This window comes from Anguilla anguilla, chromosome 7, assembly GCF_013347855.1.
Source record: "Anguilla anguilla isolate fAngAng1 chromosome 7, fAngAng1.pri, whole genome shotgun sequence".
Lineage (NCBI taxonomy): Eukaryota > Metazoa > Chordata > Actinopteri > Anguilliformes > Anguillidae > Anguilla > Anguilla anguilla.
Genome location: NC_049207.1, coordinates 39643855 through 39663144, shown reverse-complemented (window position 1 = coordinate 39663144; position 19290 = coordinate 39643855). Strand labels below are relative to the sequence as shown.

At 38.8% G+C, this 19290-nt stretch overlaps 1 protein-coding gene across 1 annotated transcript in view; it reads right to left on the bottom strand.

Annotated features, from left to right (window-relative positions):
* Window positions 1–2573: 2573 nt before the first annotated feature.
* LOC118232013 (interferon-induced very large GTPase 1-like) overlaps window positions 2574–19290 on the bottom strand; it is a 17102-nt gene continuing 385 nt past the window's right edge. The window contains exon 2 of the mRNA XM_035426518.1: window positions 2574–6886. Within this exon, the coding sequence (XP_035282409.1) occupies window positions 4262–6886 (2625 nt within the window). The 3' untranslated portion in view covers window positions 2574–4261. The remainder of the gene's footprint in view (window positions 6887–19290) is intronic.

The window sequence follows — 19290 nt, the reverse complement described above, 5'->3', positions numbered from 1 at the left end:
ATATCTGTACCCACAACAAGTTTTAGACCTCTGAGTTTCTCACAAGTTAAAAACAACTCCCTAACCTCTCACACCAGGGCCCAAGGTAAGGTAGCTGGGGCCAGGGCTGAGGTGCAAGTATACGACTAAGCAAACTGGGTACACAATGTACGCCGGGTAGGCAATGCATCCACTCAGAGCTGCGCAACCCTGTCTCACCAGCAATAATAAATAAATGTCCCAACAATATAAACATAATCCCAACCTAAACAGAAGAAACAGAACTAATAGCTTGAATTTTAACTCTGGGAGCCCTATAACAGTAGGCCAGAAGTGCTCTGTAGAGACCCCTACCCATTATCAGTACTTCTCAAATGATGGGGTAAGACTAAAGATGTGTTTTATTTTTCAGTGACAGTAGAATAAAACGGCAAAATCACTCTGTCGTGGTGTGAAACCATGACCTGTGTACATTTACAGTTTTAAGCATGCGCACATGGTCGAATGCATTTAAACCCCTGTTCGTGTTCTTTTAATTGCGGGTAACTTAACAACCACATAAAGTAATGTGAAGGAAGGAAGGAAAACTGTACTTACCATTGTTTGTGTGTGTTCTGAAGGTGAATTGTAAATGAATGAGAATGAGGAAAATATTGCACAACCGAAAAAGAAACAATGTTCATTTTACCGCAAATTTAAAATACTTTTTTGTTTAAAAAACGACCGCAATTTCTGTTAAATGAAATTGGTAGCGGTACCGTTGTTTGTTGTAAATTTGTGGGGGGACAAAAGATTTATTGGTTATTGAAGGTAAAATGTAACATTTATGTTAAACATTGTTTTATTTAGCATTATATTAAAAGTTAGCAAACACTAACCAAACATACAGCTGGTTTTTGTGGAAGCCTTCCAAGGAAGCACGGGCCAGACCATGGGGATGTTTGGGACACGTCGTGTGTGAAATCACAAGGGGAGAGGATGTATGCATTTGCTTTTGTTTTCCGCAATGGGCAATTCATTATTCACGTTCTTTTGTTTATGCATGGTAATTATTTATTGTTTGTTCTTGAAATGTAAATGTAAAATAAGACATAATGATAAAGTGAAGAAACTTCATTTTTTTTGTCATAGGATTTCTGGGGGAGGGGCTTGGGCTGTATAAGCTAGAGGAAAATTCCTCCTGAGCAGGGATTTTTTTTTTCTGTGTGTGCTGAGTGGTCATGCTAGACACGCAGGTTATTCCAACAAGTAGGGCCTACTAGGCATAGCCTACTGTGTTTTTACTCCTTTTTGTTTTGTTTATGGTATTTGTTGTATAGATATTTTGTTATGTTGTCACCTGTACATATTTTGCACCGGTTCTGGGTTTGAAGCACGTCTCCTGTAAATAAACCTGGGTGAACAGAAGTTTTTGTCTCCTGCCGCTCTTTTGCTGCTCTAACTGCTGCCGGACTCCCTCACACACTCCATCTACTGGACAAAATCTGTTACAAGCCTTAAGTCTTTAGAATGATTGGTAGAAAATCGTTTCAATGTACTGTACCGAGTTTCATGCAACCAGTATATTGTAACCTGCATGCAGGCTAAACCCTAATAAACTCCACACAACAATGCAATGAAAGCACATACATGTCTCGCAGTTATACAAAAACAGTGGCATATTTATTAACAGTAATTTGCCAAGATGTTTTGGAAGGTGAGCCCAGATTGTTTTTGTCTTCTGTCCAACCATGCCTGTCCCTGGTTGAAGCAAATCACACTGAAATTGAAATTAAATTTGGCTTTTGCTTCTCTAGAAAAGTTTGAATCAGTCCTTCAGTGCTCATTTATTGCTCTAAATGACATGAGTACAAACCTATATTTTGACAGTTTTACTCTCAATAAGTGTGGCTTCAGTGGGCTCTCCCCTGGATAGCAGAAGGCCCGGGCCAATAGTACATTTGATGAACAGCTGTCTGGCCAATCGATTAGAAATTATCCTATTTCCCAATTCCAGTTAGGAATTGGAGATTACAAGACCCTTAAACCAAAGTTCTACACATAGAACCTTGAAGAGAAGGAATGCATGCATGGGGTAAAACTAATATATGCAATAAGTGTAATGGGCATGCAGGCAGACTATCATTCTAACTACCCTGTCAATTCATTTAGCTTTGATCTAAAGTTGTTGGTGTTGTTTCTGAAAAAAAAGCAAATACTTATACATGACTGAGGTAAGAGCAACACTGTGTAGCAGAACCTACAAACATACAAGAAATCAATTATTGGAACTAGTGTTAAATACTATAAAATTGAATATCCATTGTAATATCATCTCAAAAATACCCCCTACAACTTCCCAAATTAGCAATAATATTAATCACAATGAAGGTGCGTATGTGATGAAACAATTATGGGCACATGTGCTCATGTTTTTTGTATTGGCTACTAACTATTTGATCTTAAAACTAAATCTATATTGACAGTCTTAGAATTAACAACGTACTGTATATATTGAGACTGATGATTGTGCTTTAACTTTGGAGGAGAAAGCCCTGACTTTTTATTGTTACCCATATAGCGTATTGCATATTTCATAATGGCATGAGATACAGGAAGTTGGAATATCATTTAATTTAATTGTAATTCATAAGACATACATTTTCTATGAACACTTTGACAGTTCAATAAAGGTATCTAAAATTACATAAAACCCTTATGGATAATACAAGTCAAACTACTGAATACTTATAAATAATAAAAAGTAAAACATAAGACATTTTCGTTATTTCTACTCCCAATCATCTATGAATCTTGTTCATCTTTGCAAGCATTTATTCATCCCTAATGTCTTTGATAGGGAGGTTCCTTTGCATGATTGCTGGTTATATATGGTTATGTCATAGTGTAGACCAGGTTCTATTTAATATACAATTGCATTAATTAATATAGAAAACTACACAAATCTATAAGAAAATCACACTTTGATAAATATTGAAAAGAAAATTACACTTTGTTAATAAAATGTAAAAAAAAAAATTTTTTTAAAGTAGAATGACCTGGTAGGGCTGCCACATTTTGGTAAAATGTTTTATATTCCTCAAATATAGATTTTAAAAAACAATTAACATATACATGCACAATGAACATTGAAGATGTTCCATGTTTCAAAATATGATTACTTTCTCCTGAATTAATCATTTTTTATTGATGTGATCACATTTTTTTTTTATTTTTAAAAATGATCATAGCTGATTAATGTTCTGCAGCAAGATGATGATATGATGATGTATGGAAAGCAAGCAGCAATAACCACTTGGGAAAGAAACCCCCCACTTGTTTTTTGGGGATCAGGTCTGATTTCTGCCTAATTTGCCCTTGTTCTCTTAGCCCCACTAGCTCCCCTTCCTCATCTGAGCCACCTTGGTGTGGACCTGTGGGTTTGGGTGAGGGGTGTCAGAGTGTGGGGCTCTGTCCTCTGTAGTGGCGGTGAGGCTTGGTCTGTTTTGCGAGGCTCATTAGTCAGACCGCTGTGTTCTGCTCTCTCACATTTTGCTTGTCCTTTGAGGGAGTGAAAGGCATTTTCAGAGACTATGAGGGCAGCCTCATTTCCCTGCAACATTTCATTCTGATATATCAAAATAGTCAAATGTCTGTTTTCTGTGGTTCTGTTGTCTGCTTTCTGTGGTTGTCTGTGGTTTCTGCCAGGGTCAGGTTCAAAGTCCTACACTGCAGCCAACAGGACAACAGGCGACTTGCACTTCCTGCCATCCAGGTGATTGGTTTGCACTCGTCCCAACCACAGAAGCTTCTCCACCCAATTCAATCTCTGCTCTTTGTTTTGTTGATGAATGTCCTCAGTTTTTGTTTTTAGTCCCTCCTTCAGGAAATCTCTCCGTCTGACCATTTTTGTCCTGCAAACTGTCACTTTCCTTGTTTTTTGTATCTGCTGCTATGCTAGGCTAGCTGTCTGATTACTGTTCTTTCTGTGATTTTGGAAAAATTGAGTTCAACTAAAATGTGATGAAAGAAGTGTTTCATTATGTTCAAAATAAAGTTTTTATTTTTTTTCTTTTCTCAGATTTATCTAATTGTATGCACAAAAAAACAGTCAAAAAGTCCAGGACCTCATATTAGCAGGACTTTTCTCCTTTCACCTCCAGTAAAACAGTTAGATTAGCAGATTGTCCTGCAGTATATAAAAACATTAACTTAAGTAACTCCACTGCATAACATGTAGTTCAATTTCAATGGCAGACTAAATTACGTTATGCAAGCTGGGTGCATGTGTGCTCATCCTCAATTATATTAACTCTGCCAAAACAGATTCTTTTGTGAATGTTTTCCATTCATTTGGGATTGCACCTCTACCCACAAATTTATATTTATATTTATTCTCCAGTTGTTCCTGAAATTTACAGATGAACCATTTCCAGTAGCGCTGCACACTGCCATCTGGAGTAATGTTCCATTTATTGTAAGGGTCTCCAGCTTTTCTGTAGGTCTTGTAGGGGATACTCTCATTCTCATTACAACGAGGAAATAATTTTTCATCACTGCTGACATCTGTGGTGCAGAAATTGATTGAAAAATGATCTGTGCCCTCGTAGTGCCAGCCAGCAAGTGCATCACAACGATGGAACGTTACACTGTGTTCTCCATCATGGTTGGGGATGGTGTTTGTGCAGATGGCTTTGCAGAAAGGACACTGTTCCCAGCACCCCTGAAGCTGGTTGAAGAGGTATTCAGTTGGTTTCTTTCTCAAAGTTTCCATGTCAATTGCTTTTTCATCCTTCAGAATTTCATCGAGAGACTTGGCCATCACATCTTTGAAAAACTGCCAGTCTTCAATGTCTTCATTTTCAATGGTATGCAATTCATTTCTTTTTATTACCATGTGCTCCCCCAATGTTTTACAGAAGCAGTCAAGCCACATGGATGCATTTCCTTTCTTATCTTCCACTTCTCTGGTTGCTTCTGTGCTTGCTGATAAAATCTGATTTTTGAGGGTTCCAAGATTTTCCTCATGCATCATACGCAGTTTTCCAGTATCATTGCAAAAGTTATCCATCTCTTCTTGGATAAATCTTTCAAAATATCTCTTTGGGAAGTTAATGTATTCAGCAAATGAGCTGAAGTCCTCCTTAATTGCCAGATGTTTCATTATGTGATTCTCAAGATTTGACCTATTGCTGTTGAACGCTGGATTGTTGGATTTCATTTTACTTGCAATGTGCTGACTGGTTTTATCATTCACTGCAAGCAGAACTCCTGGCTTGATGTGTTTACAGAGAAAATCAACAAATATTGTTACAGAATTTGCTCCTTTGCAATAGTTTCTGAATGCTTGGAGATAGTTGTCTCTTTGGCTTTCCAGATGTGTCAGTGGATGGTTTGATGTCTTAAAGATTTCCTGCATCCTCTGCAACCTTGAAACATATTTCAGGCAAATATGAATGGACAGGTCTGCCTTGAATTCATTTGTGAACTTAAGCTTGCCTGTGGAGTGCTCATATTCAGCAATGGTCATCTCAATAGTTTTTAATATCTCATAGATGAAGCTTTCATTAAAATCTTCCTTGCTCTTTTCTTTTGCAGTGACATATTTTGTGACAGCATGATTCACTTCTTGTTGAACTTGATTAGAGAAATCCTGCCTCCATTGTGTTATCATCTGAATTAAAGTTTGAGAAACATGTTTTTTCTTGTTAAACTCAAACATCCCTGTTTCACCTATTATTTTCTGAAAGACATTTGGCTGTTTTTCAAAGTATTTCATGAGGATTATCTCCACTACAGCTTTTACATTCACACACTCATTGGGGGTGTATGCTTTGTCTACATCAGCTGTCCAGTTCATCCAGAGTTTGTCAAATTCTTTTGTCACCTGCATGTCATCAAGCCGTTGTGTTTTTAGATTGGATGCTATGGTTTTGCTCAGCTTGGTTAACTGTGCTGTATATTCAGTTTTTTTATGGTCTAGTGCTGATATGTTTTTCTTGAAGATAACCAGTTCTTTGCATTTCTTTACTGTCCCATCAATGAGCTCAGTTCTTAGGTTGCAGAAACGTTTGTCAATGTCCGCCCTCCATGTTATTAGAGTTTCTCTATGTTTGTCTTCTGTGAAATACTTCTGTAGCTCCTGTTGCAGTTGATTGTAGACTTGATTGTTAAAATCTTCCATCAGGTCTGGTACATTCACATCCTGAATCAAATTGCTGCCAATTTGGTTGCACAGTTTGCTCTGCATCTCCAGAGCATATTTTCTCAGCTCCCATGTCCACGCTGTATACTTTTCTTCCAGAGAAGTGTACACCATAATAACTGTGTTTCTAAAACTGAAAACAAAGTTCTCTTGTAAAAGTGCTTTCCAAAGGTCACCAACCCGTGATCTGAATTCTGAAAATGAGGAAAATTTATGCTCTGGTTTCCACTCTGCAATTGTTAGCAGCTTGGTCTTCAGCTCTTGCACATTCTGACTGTAGGAAGGGTTTGGTGGGGCCATGGGAGGATCCCCCTCCAGAAGATTCTTGAAGTAGAACACTTGGGATTCAATGTCAAACTGTATTACATCACTGAATTCATTAATTCCATCAATGCTCTCTTCCTTTGCTGCTATGGTAGCCATATTATCAAGTTTCTGCAGGAGACGTCTTCTCTCTTCTATGTTCTTTTGTCCTGCCGATGCATCGGCAACATTCTGATGTACAAAAATGCAACTTGGTGTAATTTTGACCTGTTTCATCCCCAGAAAAGCCTGCACACAATTCTGAAGAATGTCCTGCATTTCGGATGGGTTTTCCCCCATAATGTTAATTACAGTTATGTCACTAATTCCAATGATGAAAGTGGCAAGCTCATTGTCATGGTTCACTGATGTCTTTGTACTGAGCTCTGGTGATCGGAGACCCTCTGTGTCCACAATGAGGACAAAGTCATATCCAAGTTGATTTCTGATGCTGGAGTCCACCGGTATGAGCTGCATGAAGGCTCCACGGGTGCACCTTCCTGCGCTCACAGAAAACTGAACACCAAACATGGTGTTCAGCAGTGTGGATTTCCCAGAACTTTGAAGCCCTAGAATGGACAGAACAAATAACTTTTTGTCACCACATGTTTCAGTGAGTTTTTCCAGAACAGCCTTAATCCACTTAACCGGCACATGGGCAGTGTCTCCATCCATTAGTTCAAGTGGATATCCAGAAAGAAGCATTTTAACTCCTATATCTGGAAGAGAGCTGGAATATTGTTTAGTGTTTTCTTTTCCTTTTGCTGTCATTTGATTGGCCTCATAGAGTTGGCCAACCTCTCTCATTAGATGCTGAAGGCCAACTGTTGCAGTGACCATTTTGTCACATATGCTGTTGAGTTTTGATTGCATTTGCTGTACACGTGTTGCTTTTTCCTTATCCTTTTGTACTCTCATTTTTCTCCAGGTTGAGAGATAGTCCTCTTCAAGTTCTGCAAGTGCTTCAGTGCTAATGCCATCCAGGAGGATTCTGAGCCACTGCAACTTGTACAAAATTGTGTCTTCAGGATTAACTGATGATGTTAAGCATTCCAAGAACAATCTCATGAATTCGTTGAGAGGAGTTTCCAGTTGTCTCAAACGAATACATGTCATCTCAGCTGATATTCTACTCAACTGCTGTTCAAGGCTTTCCCTTTCTTTGACTCGCAGGCGATACTGCTGTTTGTCTTTTATGCACCAATCATGCCACAGTTCACCTTGCAAAGGCAAAAACCTCTCCTTGAGAGTAGGCACATTTCCCTTCTTCAAAAGGCAGGTTAACTTCGTAGCTTGTGAATAAGCATCCTGACATGATTTATTATCTTCATCGACTTTGAACTGTAGTTTTCTTGCTGCTGTACTGCAGCCTTCAAGGCTTGTAGTCTGTTTATTTAAACAGATGCACTGTTTGATTTGTGAAGTCAGTTCATCTGTTAACTCAGCTTGATTCCTGTTCTTTGCAGCTATTCTCACCATTCTAGGATTTTTTGACTGCTGAATGTGTTCCTTCCCTGAGAAGAGACAGATCAAGGGGACAGGAGACTTGCAAAGTTCCTGGGAAATCTTTTTTGCAGCTTCACTCATAGCGTGCTCTGAAAGCAGAAGCACATTGACAGTACTCACTGCCTGAAGAAACTCTAGTTGTTTTGGATGCTCTGCTGCATCACCATGAAGGTTCAGAAAGGCCACACAGTCATCGAATATGTCATCTCCCTTCCCTCCAGGACAGTACCATGCAATCTCCGCAACTCCATTCATGAGCAAGCTGTTTGAAGTGCTGCCCCTGCAATGACGATGGAAAAAAACACTGTGTCTCTGTTTGCTAATGACACCATTCAATATCTGGGATTTAGAGTTGTAATTTGATGATCCTAATCTGATGAAGGAAACAGTTGGCACTGGAGTATTGAACATTTGCCTGTCATTATACTTTCCAGATGTCCATCCATTTTTACTTTGCCATGATCTACTGATGTGCCGCAATGCCCAGAGGGGAAATTCAACCTCTTCTGTACAGGGACTGGGTACTAAAATGGGCAGGCCAAACTGAGAAGCAGAGAGTTTAGTAAAAATATACTGTCGCAAAAAGTCATTTGAGCAGTGGAAAATGGCCATATGAATATCCATTGGATGAATTTGTTCCTTTTTGCTGCTCACACTCTGGATGGATTTGTCACCAATATCAAAAAAATCTTCATCATCCTTCGCAGTCACTCCACTATCATTTAAAGATATGCTACCTGCCTCAGGTTTTACACAAAGATATCTGGCTTGGTAGTCTAAAATCATGAGCTTATAGAGATAAAGGTTGCTCAATTCTTTCTCTGTTGTAGGCTCATTTATACTCAGAGATAAACTGTTTATAACAAGAACATCCTTTTTCGTCATCTTTTTGGGATAAGAACCACTTAGGCCCAACTTTTCAAGCAAATGCATAAAGCTGTCCATTTTTACACCTGCAGTGTTATTTCCAGATGTGTTCAGCTCATCTGCATGCTGAATCTCTGATAAAGATGGTAGTTGCTTTGGCAGCACATTCTCCAGGTGGAAAACAGACTCCTTAAACATTGGATGGTCATCAATATTATGGGTACCCATTTCGATGGAGTATAGTGCTTTCTCAAGCAACTGCCAGTTATCTTGGCTCTTTTCAATTGCTGATTTAATGGCAAAGGAAATGTTGTCTTTTAGTTGTGTCTGTATGAGCTGTAATCTTTTTCTTTTTTCTTTGTTGGAGATCTGTATGTCCTGGTCAGTGGACAGAGTCAAAGCTGTCAGGAACAGGTAGGCCTGAGCCCTGGTGGCACACTGTTCTTTCAGACAGGAGTACCTGCTAAATGCATCCTGCAGTTTAGTCAGCAAGAAATTGATTTCATTCAAATCCAGAACATGATCAAATGTTTTGACTTCAGTGTTGTATCCTAAGACTGTGGCTATGGATAATATCAATAGTTCTGTTTCCTTCTGATCATTTTCTCTCAGCGTTTTGCACCATGAATTCAGTGAAACGGTTGCCGTGCTAGTAGCATTTTTCTTGGCACTGAAATCCTCTTCAAGGCAACTTAATGCATATCTGCTGTCTTCCAGTTCTTTTTTGGCATGCTGCAATCTGTTGTACAACTCTGAGAACTCAGAAACAGAAATGTCTTTGTCATCCTCCTCCTTTTGGTAGATCCAATTCATGATTTTACTTCTGTTTGGGAAGTTTTTCACCTCATAAAGATTAGGTTCCAGCAGATTTTGCATCAAAATAGTCAGGATTTTTGAACTTTTGTTTACTGTAGTCACTTCCAACAGATAGTTCTGAAGAATCTGATCAGAGAGACATACTAGAATCCAGGTGTTGTGGGATCCTGTTTTCTGAAGAAGCCTGGTTTTTAATTCTAGTAATGTTGTCAAGTGAGATTCGCATTCTGAGGCAGACCAATTCTTCACTGATTGAATAAGAATTTTTGCTTTTTTTACCTCATAAAGATCTTCTTCCAATACTTGTTCCACATTTAGCCTAGTGATATCTGTGTATGTTTCCATTAATATTCTGCTTAAATTGAAAGCATTTGTGAAGTCATCTTCATGAGTAGCTGTGAGTATTTCCCATACAGGAATTAGTGTTGTTCCTCGATCAATAACACTCCAGGTTTTATTATTAGTGGCCAGATGGCATTTCCACTGTAAGTGATTATCAACCTCAGCAGGACCACCAGTTTTACTGACTGAGAGCTGCACCTGACTGATCAGGGTTTCTTTGTGTTTCCCGGTAAAAGATCCCGTAAGCTGTGAAGCAGAAGTTGTTCCTGTTCCTGAGAAATTTAGAAAAGGCCCACTATATCCAGCACCAATGTAAGCATTCAGAGCATCAGATGTCAACTTCTTCATTTCTGACAGATCACTGCTACTGAAGCCTGCAGCACAAGCTCTCCACCGAAAAATCCCTCCAAAGTGTATAGGGCCCTGGTTCACATGGGAGCCAAATCTCTCATAAAAATCCTTAACTTTGTTTCTTATTGTTTTGCTTTTGTTAGAATGTAAAATGAGCATTTCAATTTCTTTAAGGGCATTGATGGCTCCATCAGATAACAAAAGCATCTCTTTCTCAATAAAGCAGCAAGCCAAAGGGATGTAGTTGTGCTTTGTTTGTAAGATGTATGACTCTTCATGTGAATTTGTATGTGTGTCCTCTTTCTCACTCAATTTATTTACATCTACTGCAGAGCCAAGGCTAAAGCTCCCATATCCAATTTTCAATGAGGTGCTCAAGCTGAAGCCTAGTTTTTGAATGACTTTCTCATATACTGACTGGGATTTGTAAGATGAAAATTCTTTCTGTTCATACAAGGAATCTTGTTTTGGACTGGTAAGTGAAAGGGACTCTGGAATTGCAATGAGCTTCTCTCGTTTCTCCAGCAAGTCCTCCAGATTGCTGGTTTTGTAAATCCCTTCTAAAGCCAGTCCTCCAGATGCATTCTTCATAACGTCCTTGTCTGAAATCACTTCACAGGAATATGATGGACTCTGTAAAATGTCCAGCTGTCTTTGTAAGCTTTCTACGAGAACTTTCAGAGGTTGACCAGTGTTGATCCAGTTTTCCCTTGGGATATTCAGAGCAAGACGTATTGTTTCCTCTGTGGCTTTCACTGTAGCATCATGTTGATCTTTGCCATCTTTATACAAGTTTTCAAGCTCCATTAGACTCTGCTTTACCTGAGACAGATTTTCTTTTAATGACTCCATTCTCTCTAGCTTGCAGTTTTCAGGTATAATTCCATATGCCTTCAAATTTCCAAGAAACTTTGATTGTCTAACAGTTAGTTCACATCTTGACTGCGGGCAACATTTTGGATGGGGTAGTATTCCCTCTATATCTTCTGCATGTTTATGTAAAGAATGTCCAAAACATGCCCGCAGCTTCAAAAGTTAAATATTCAATTGATTTAAATGTTTGGGTTTTAATGGTAGGATCCATTAACCCTGTCTTCCACGGTAATTATCTTCTCTGCTTCATGTATGCCTAGAGGAATAAAAGAAATTGATTAAAATTAAATCCAGTTATACCCAAGTCAAAAACATACATTTATTTTCCAGAATTCATGAGTTAGAAGTAATGAACAGACTTTGTTTATTTAAAGAAAAACTCCAGCCTAAAACACATTGACATTGTTATAATTTGAATATTGGAGATGTAAAACGCAACCCAGAACATATTTTCCTATTTTGAGTAATATTTAAATTTTTAGCATTAAACTCAAGTTATGTAGACAACAAGACATCACACTGTGATATTGCCACACTAGGCACAATGGAGTTTCATGGAAGAGTGTGCCTTCAACTCACTGTAGTACCACCTATAAGTATGAGATATCATAAGTCAGGGGTTTTTCCTTGAATCCTCAAAAATCAACTTTCTGCAAAACCCCTACTGAGAGAAATCAATCATTTATCAAGATAACATACCGATTTCTGACATGCTAGCGGTCTCAATAGTACAGAATTGGGGGCATGGCTATGATCTCCAACTTTGCTTTCAGTCTTTTAGCCATGGGGCATGGCGAAAGTAGTTCTGGGTAACGTAGGAAGATAATACACAGGAGCAGATCAGGTTGAAGCCTGACAGGATAGCAGGTGAAAAACTGGAAAATATATTACAAATATCAGATAATAAACCCTGGAATGAAAGTCACATCGCTGCTATAGGTTTCCTATACAGTGTATTTTAGCCCTGAGTTTTCCTTTAATCTTGCCAACAAAGTGTCAACAAAGCCAAATGTAGGCAAACCAACTGCATAAAAACTGTACTTTTGTAATGCAGATAACTGTGTTTTTAAAGTCAGTGAATTATTAGATGTCACAGGGCATGAAAGAGGCAGATTTTTAAAATATGGCTGGTTTTGTCTTGGGTAATGTGAGATGAATGATCAAGGCTTATAGCAATATCCCGCTAGTTTTACTGGCAGATTTGGTACATCAGACTTGTTATGGTCACATCATAGCCCTTATTACACAGTATAGGTCAGTACAATTTAACCAACTTGTTGCAACAAGATATTGAAATTGACCAAGCTATAAACTCAGATGCATTGAATGTCGCACAAATGCAACTGAAATTTCTTTACCACCAAGAATGATACCATGCAAACAGCAGTTGACTGAGTTTGCAGGAATTCAACTAAAAACATATTTCCACGTCCAAGAGGAGAAAAGTGGTTTTTCATTCAACCATTCAATAACAAAATATAAAACAATAAATGCACTTCTTTGAAATAAGGAGAGCACTTGTTAATGTTCTGAAGGTACATGATGATGGAGTCATAATTTCCTAAAATAATATAAGAAGAAGAATGAAAAGGGATAAGGTTTTACAGCTAAATCATAGATTATGCTTAAAACCCAGGGCTTTTATATCCCCCTGTCTTTCACATCCCTGTCTTAAATAAACCCCATTATCTTTGAAATTATGTGCAGTACAGACATGGTTCAAAGCTTGAAATACAAAGCACATGTTTACCAAAATGACCAAATACCCTGAACCTATGAGATTCCCACTCCATAAACATATAGGGCATATGTATTCTACTTTCACTTTTAGTAATTACATGTAGTTATGATACTGGGTGGACGGAGTGTAGCACAGTGGGTAAGGAACTGGGCTTGTAACCGAAAGATCACAGGTTCGATTCCTGAGTAGGACACTGCCATTGTACCCTTGAGCAAGGTACTTAACCTACATTGCTTCAGTATATATCCAGCTGTATAAATGGATACAATGTAAAATGCTATGTAAAAGCTGTGTAAGTCGCTCTGGATAAGAGCGTCTGCTAAATGCCTGTAATGTAATGTCTGTAATGGGTGAAACCAGATTTATCTTTTCCAGTCATACCCCAGGATGTATACAACACCAGGATAAAAGTATGAAGTAAATTGAACAAAGCAGTAAAATCTTACATGCATTTTCCCAAAGGTGGGCCCAAGTGTCCCTCTCCAAATGTCACCAAACCTCTCCAAATATGAACATTGTATATCTATATTAAGTACAGATTCTTTCCCAGCCATAATCCCCTTCCAGAAACTAATTCCAAAAGGGTGGTACCCTCTGGAATCCCACAAAACAAATCTTCTTTATATACCCATTCTCTTGTTTTGATTAAGCCCTGTATTTCAGTCAAATGGTGTCCTTTCGAAGAGCTTCTACGCACAAAATGCATTCAAAATGGTTACTTATCACACAAACTACATTCACTTAAAAACAATCAAACCACTGGGTTTTTACTTTATTGTGTGCTCTGACCTGAACTCAGCTGCTAGGCTGCTGTAAAGCAGGCTTGTAAGCATTAAATAGGCTGTAATTTGCATATCTGATGAAAAACACATTTTTATTGTACAACAATGTCAAAGTACTCACACATACAAAGCACTGTCCATAAGTCATTCATTCAAACTGGCAAAGTCTAGGCCTGTATTGAATTATGTATTGAAAATTACGCCAAGTTACTGCACAAGAAACAGTACTGGTTATCTTACTTCTTACAAATTAAACAAGCTATATTTCAAAGCAATGCTACCCAGTTTTTCCTAAATTGTTGATCACATCTGCTGACACTTTTGGCTCTATTTTCGGAATCAATGATACAGTGCATTGGCACTGTCAAGGGGCAGTGTACGGGTGCATTGGGTGTAGTTACTGATTGTTGGCATTTTCATGACCAGAGGTGAGAAGGGCACAGCTCAAAGCATATGGTACAGTTGGAAAATGGGCTGGTTAGGCTGAATATATTATTTGCGGGTGTGTTGCAACTGGATTCAATCATAGCCAATCAAATGACCTATTTTATTTCCTTTTAAGAGTCATGTGCTTTGTTTCCCATCACACTGCCTATTTGCATGCTCTACCACTGTAATGGAAAATGAGGATATACTCATCAGAAGAAACTTCTCTCTACAGAAGTGCATGGGAGTTCTAGTGCAGGAGGTATAGAGTAGGGCTGTCACTTTTTCCAAAAATTAAGTTTAATCACATCTCATGAATAAGAAAATTTGTTAGAATTTTGTACTGTCAAATTTTCTATGAAACGTTGGCTAAATGTTTAATTATTATGGCCCAGTTTTAATTTCCCATTAAAAATTTAGTTAAATAGCTATAAGGCTAATGTTATAACTTAAAAATAATGACAACAGTCTTCTTAAAGAGAATAAAACCAGGGAAGAGCATAACAATGCCAATGATGCCGTTCAAAGCAACACAATGCCTCGTTAGATGAACTGTTGCTCAAATGATAGAAAAAATCATAATGCACAAGTAGGGTGACCATATATTTGATTTAAAAGAAGAGGATAGGGGCAGGCGGGTGAGTTATGAACAATACTGGGCAGTGTTTTTACACCTGTATTTAAACAGGGTAGTACAATAAGAACCAAGTTCTCTTTTACATGTTCGCACTGTGAACAAAACATATCACTAAACAACATAGGGTCTCAAAAGAATCAAAAATAAAAATAGGTGTAAAATACAAAAAACTAAGTGCAGTAGTTTGTATACAGTCCATGGAATGAGCAAAGAATAACCAAACAATTCATGAATGTAGCAATCCTGCCTGGATAGATATACAGTGGTTTAGGGTTTCAATTGATGCATTTGCGTCTACGGCAGAGGGAAATACTTACGGGGTTCCAACAGTAGGGATCGACAGGGTGTAACTTTTCCTCATAAGGACAGCTTCCATCATTCTGCATTGCAAAATTGTAGTCGACGTCACGCCACATTGCGTTTTAGGGTGACTCCAAATCTTTAGAGGAGCTTAGCGATGTGATTTGGAGATATTATTTGTATTTGGGAGAAATTAAGCCCCAGCTAATATTGCACTGGTATCAGCTGGCATAGGCCTCCTTTAGGATAGCTGTCAGTGTAGCCATTCAAATATTTTTATGGATCCGGTAACTCTCTGAACAGGGAGGTCAAACCCGTTTCGCGTTTTTCAGAAAACCTATTTTGACAGTTTATTAGGACGCCAAGCACGGAAGGTGTGAAGGCAACCTATTGTTATTGTTAATCTTATTATTAGGGGGCAAAGCACCGAAGGTGCAAAGCACCCTATTGTTATTGTTAGTTTTATTTTTCTATAGCAAGCGTTTGAAATTGCAAACTTTGAACAGGCATATCTCATTCCCCGTTTGACCCAGAATCATGTAATTTTGCACACATATGCCACTCCTCATGAGGAACAAATTAACCTCAATTCCGCCATTTAGAATTTTATGCAAAACTATAAACGATCAAACTCCTCCTAGAATTTTTCACCGATCTGCACCGATCTTCATGGTACATAATCTATGGAGCAATGTCTACTAATTAACATATCCGATTTTTGAAAAAAAAAAAAAAATCTGATATGTGGCATTGTTAAAAAACAATGGCACTATGAGCCAATGAATATTGCAGAGGGCGTGGCTTTTCACATAAAGGTGTATAACTTCTGAATGGTTTGACCTAACACCACAAACCTTTGTAGGCATATTAGCACACATAAGTGGAGGTTAACACTCCATTGTTGGCCCGATAAAGCAAAAATGGCGGCGCTAGAGAGCTCATTTTCAGTTTAGGCATAACAACTATGCCGATTTTTTTTAAACTTGGCACATTGGTATAGGGGAGCAAATATGAAGCCAATTGGCCATAAGGTGGCGCTATCATTAACTAATAGGTGTGCTTTTTGGACAACTTTGAACAAGCATATCTCCTGCCCCATTTGAGCTACCATCATGAAATTTGGGACATATGTGCAACTCGTCAAGTGTAACACGTTTCCAATAAGGACCCATAAGCTCCGCCCATTAGAGTTTTTTGAAAAATGCTTCAAATTCTGCTAATCCTGTATAATTTGATAACACTACGTAACCGCCCATTCTGGTGTCATAAAACTTTCCATAATGATTGAAGGTCACTCCAAGGTCACTCTGAGTGACCACATGGTAGCTCAACCGTTGCAATGGCGTGTTGTGCTTGCTGCTTGGCCCCTGTAATCGCTGCTTGCATCTATATTTTTAGCGTTACTTCACTGAATCTGCGTATTTTCAGCGGCACATGGTAAAAACTTGTTGTAATATTGCATTTGTCTGGTTGCATTGATTGTGTAGCCTCTACTGTTGCATCAGCAAAGCTAACATGCTTGGCGGAGATCTGCTGAGTGCACTATTCTAGTCGATATTGATATTGAATGGGATAAACAGCATCATCATGATAAATGGGATAAACAGCATCATCATGATAAAGTTAACTACAAGCACTTAAGGTGAGCCATAGCTTAGCCTAATATTTTGGTTTGTGTGCTCTAGTACAAACTATTCGGCTGGGAACAGCAACAGCTAAAAACTATTCTACTAGCTCTAAGCTCGATAGAAGAAGTCAAACCAATCAAAGTACATTAAACATAATGAATAAGCATGCTACGGGTAGATGTGAACGTTGTGGACTACAGGAAATGGTGGAGCATGTATTTTTATACTGTCCTAGATATCAACAAGACAAACACTTAAAATTACACTCCAAAGGAATCACATGACACTAGGTATTAGAAAAATGTTGCAGAGGAGTTCAGGTGATGCAGGGTATCGGACTATTATCACAATTTGAGAAAACACAGGAATTAATAGGATACTGTAATGTAATGGTATAGTAACCGTTCTGATCCACGCTCGAACACCCCAATTAGACAAGAATGTAACAACCCTTTGGCTGTGAGACGCCGCTGGGGCGTGAATAATTACGAATAATTACAAGGCAGCTATTAACCGGGGCTGGAATCTCAACCAGACCTTCGTCTCGCGGTTACGCCATGGTTGTATAAAGAGAAGGGCTACACGAGATCACAAAACAAAACAAAAAGTTTGAAGTGTTTAAAGTGGCTTTAGTTTATGTAGCTATGCAAAAGAAGAAAAAAAGGCGAAGAAGATGTTACGTTCACCCTCTAAATCAGAGTAGGGTGGAGAATGTAGACTTTTATCTGTACATTCGGCAAATGCGAGTTTAGACAAGGGGGTCCACTTTCTCTTATTTCCGAATGTGTGCTAGGCGTTTTGATGACTTGCTGAAACGAGTAGCACCATTCATCAAACATGCGGGAACTCACAGAATTCCCATCTCTACAGAAGAGAGATTGGCGTTGACTCTCCGTACAGCATGTGAATTCAGCCCTTTGAACACAACCGTGACGTAACCAACTATGTGATATTTGGACCAATAGCTGAGAGGGGGAGGTCGGAGAACAAGAAAGAACTTTTCAAAAAGTTCTCCCTGGAGGCCGTCGCACACTGCACCCGACTGCACCGTAGGAACACACAACACCGCGTCTTTTTGTTCTTCAGTTGTTCTGATTGCTTCGTTTTGCTTAAAAAGTTCTACTTCGTACGAGGTATACTGCCTACTTTAGGTGTAGAAAATCGACCTGACGTGTTAACGTGTCAGTTTTTGTTGTGTTAACGCGTACAAATATTACGTGTTAACACGACCCAACTCTATGTGTCAACACGCATTTTAATGTCCTGTTAACACATTAACGTCTCGTTATTTGCGCTATAAATAACGCAAATAATTCTTCTTCTTCTTCTTCTTCTTCGCCACCTAGCCCACAAACAAAATGTCTCCCCATTGGACATTTTACCAACACCACCCAATCCTTCATCTACACAAGCCAATCCAAATCTCCCGTACGCACACCAAATAGACATATCTTTTTACCTGAAAACATTTCCAGTCTCAACAGCTAGTCCGTTCGTGGCTTAGTGCTCAATGTTACAGGGTATGGATCATAAGGGTTCCAGGTTCAAGCCCTGCCTAGAGCAAGTATCTTTAATCTGCTTTTTTCCTCACTAATAAGTGTCTATTACTTCCCAATTATTGCTTTTGCACCACATCTACCTGGCATTCACCAAACGTATACACTGCATTATCACATACCATCTGCACGTTCAGTTAACCGGCTACGATATTGCCAGGCCATATGGATTCTACCAGAGCTCAGCTGTGCTCACTGACCTGTGTTCTCCTTTAAAACCACGGACACGTTTGACCAAGAAAATTCATGCATTGAACGGCTATGTCATGGTGGCGCACTGCCAAACTTACTGACTGGAGTGCACAAAATTGAACAATCGAATGCCGCCTCGCTCTCAGGCAGATCTTTCCATATTTTACACTAACATTTTTTCCCACTGCACCGCAGGAACTGCCTCCATGGGCTATGCGCCGCAAATTGTGGTCCCTCACTCACTAACGGACAACCTTTGTAGGAGCATGCGCAGGAGGTGCGCCGTGGGTCTGGACGGTTCCGTGCTTGTTTACACTTATATTTGCTTTACCAAAAGTAACTCACAGCCAGCCATATGCATTTCATGGCGGCAAATGTATTAATTTTCATAAAAAGTTACACCAGCTGACCACTTTGCCATTTCTACCAACTATATTTCTTCACTTGGCTACTGTAGAAAACGTTCTGATCAGCAAACGCCACATTTTTGCATTCATGTTACCTTGCCTCTATCTACCCGCATACAATTACTACACGTACAGTCTGCAACTCCCCATTAAAACATTACATTTAAAATTATGACTCGATCATAATTATAACTATTAGTGGTGAACATAAGAAAAGTACATTTGTATTAGTCTCCTACTCAATATCACACCTTATTTCACCAACTACTATAGTGAAACATTATTAATACCGTCTGTTTTATATACCATTCAATAAGGAATCTCATCGCGCTCATGGTCACTTAATTTTCTTAGCACTATAGTCTGTGATCATGTCAAACTTCACCTACATGCCCATTCT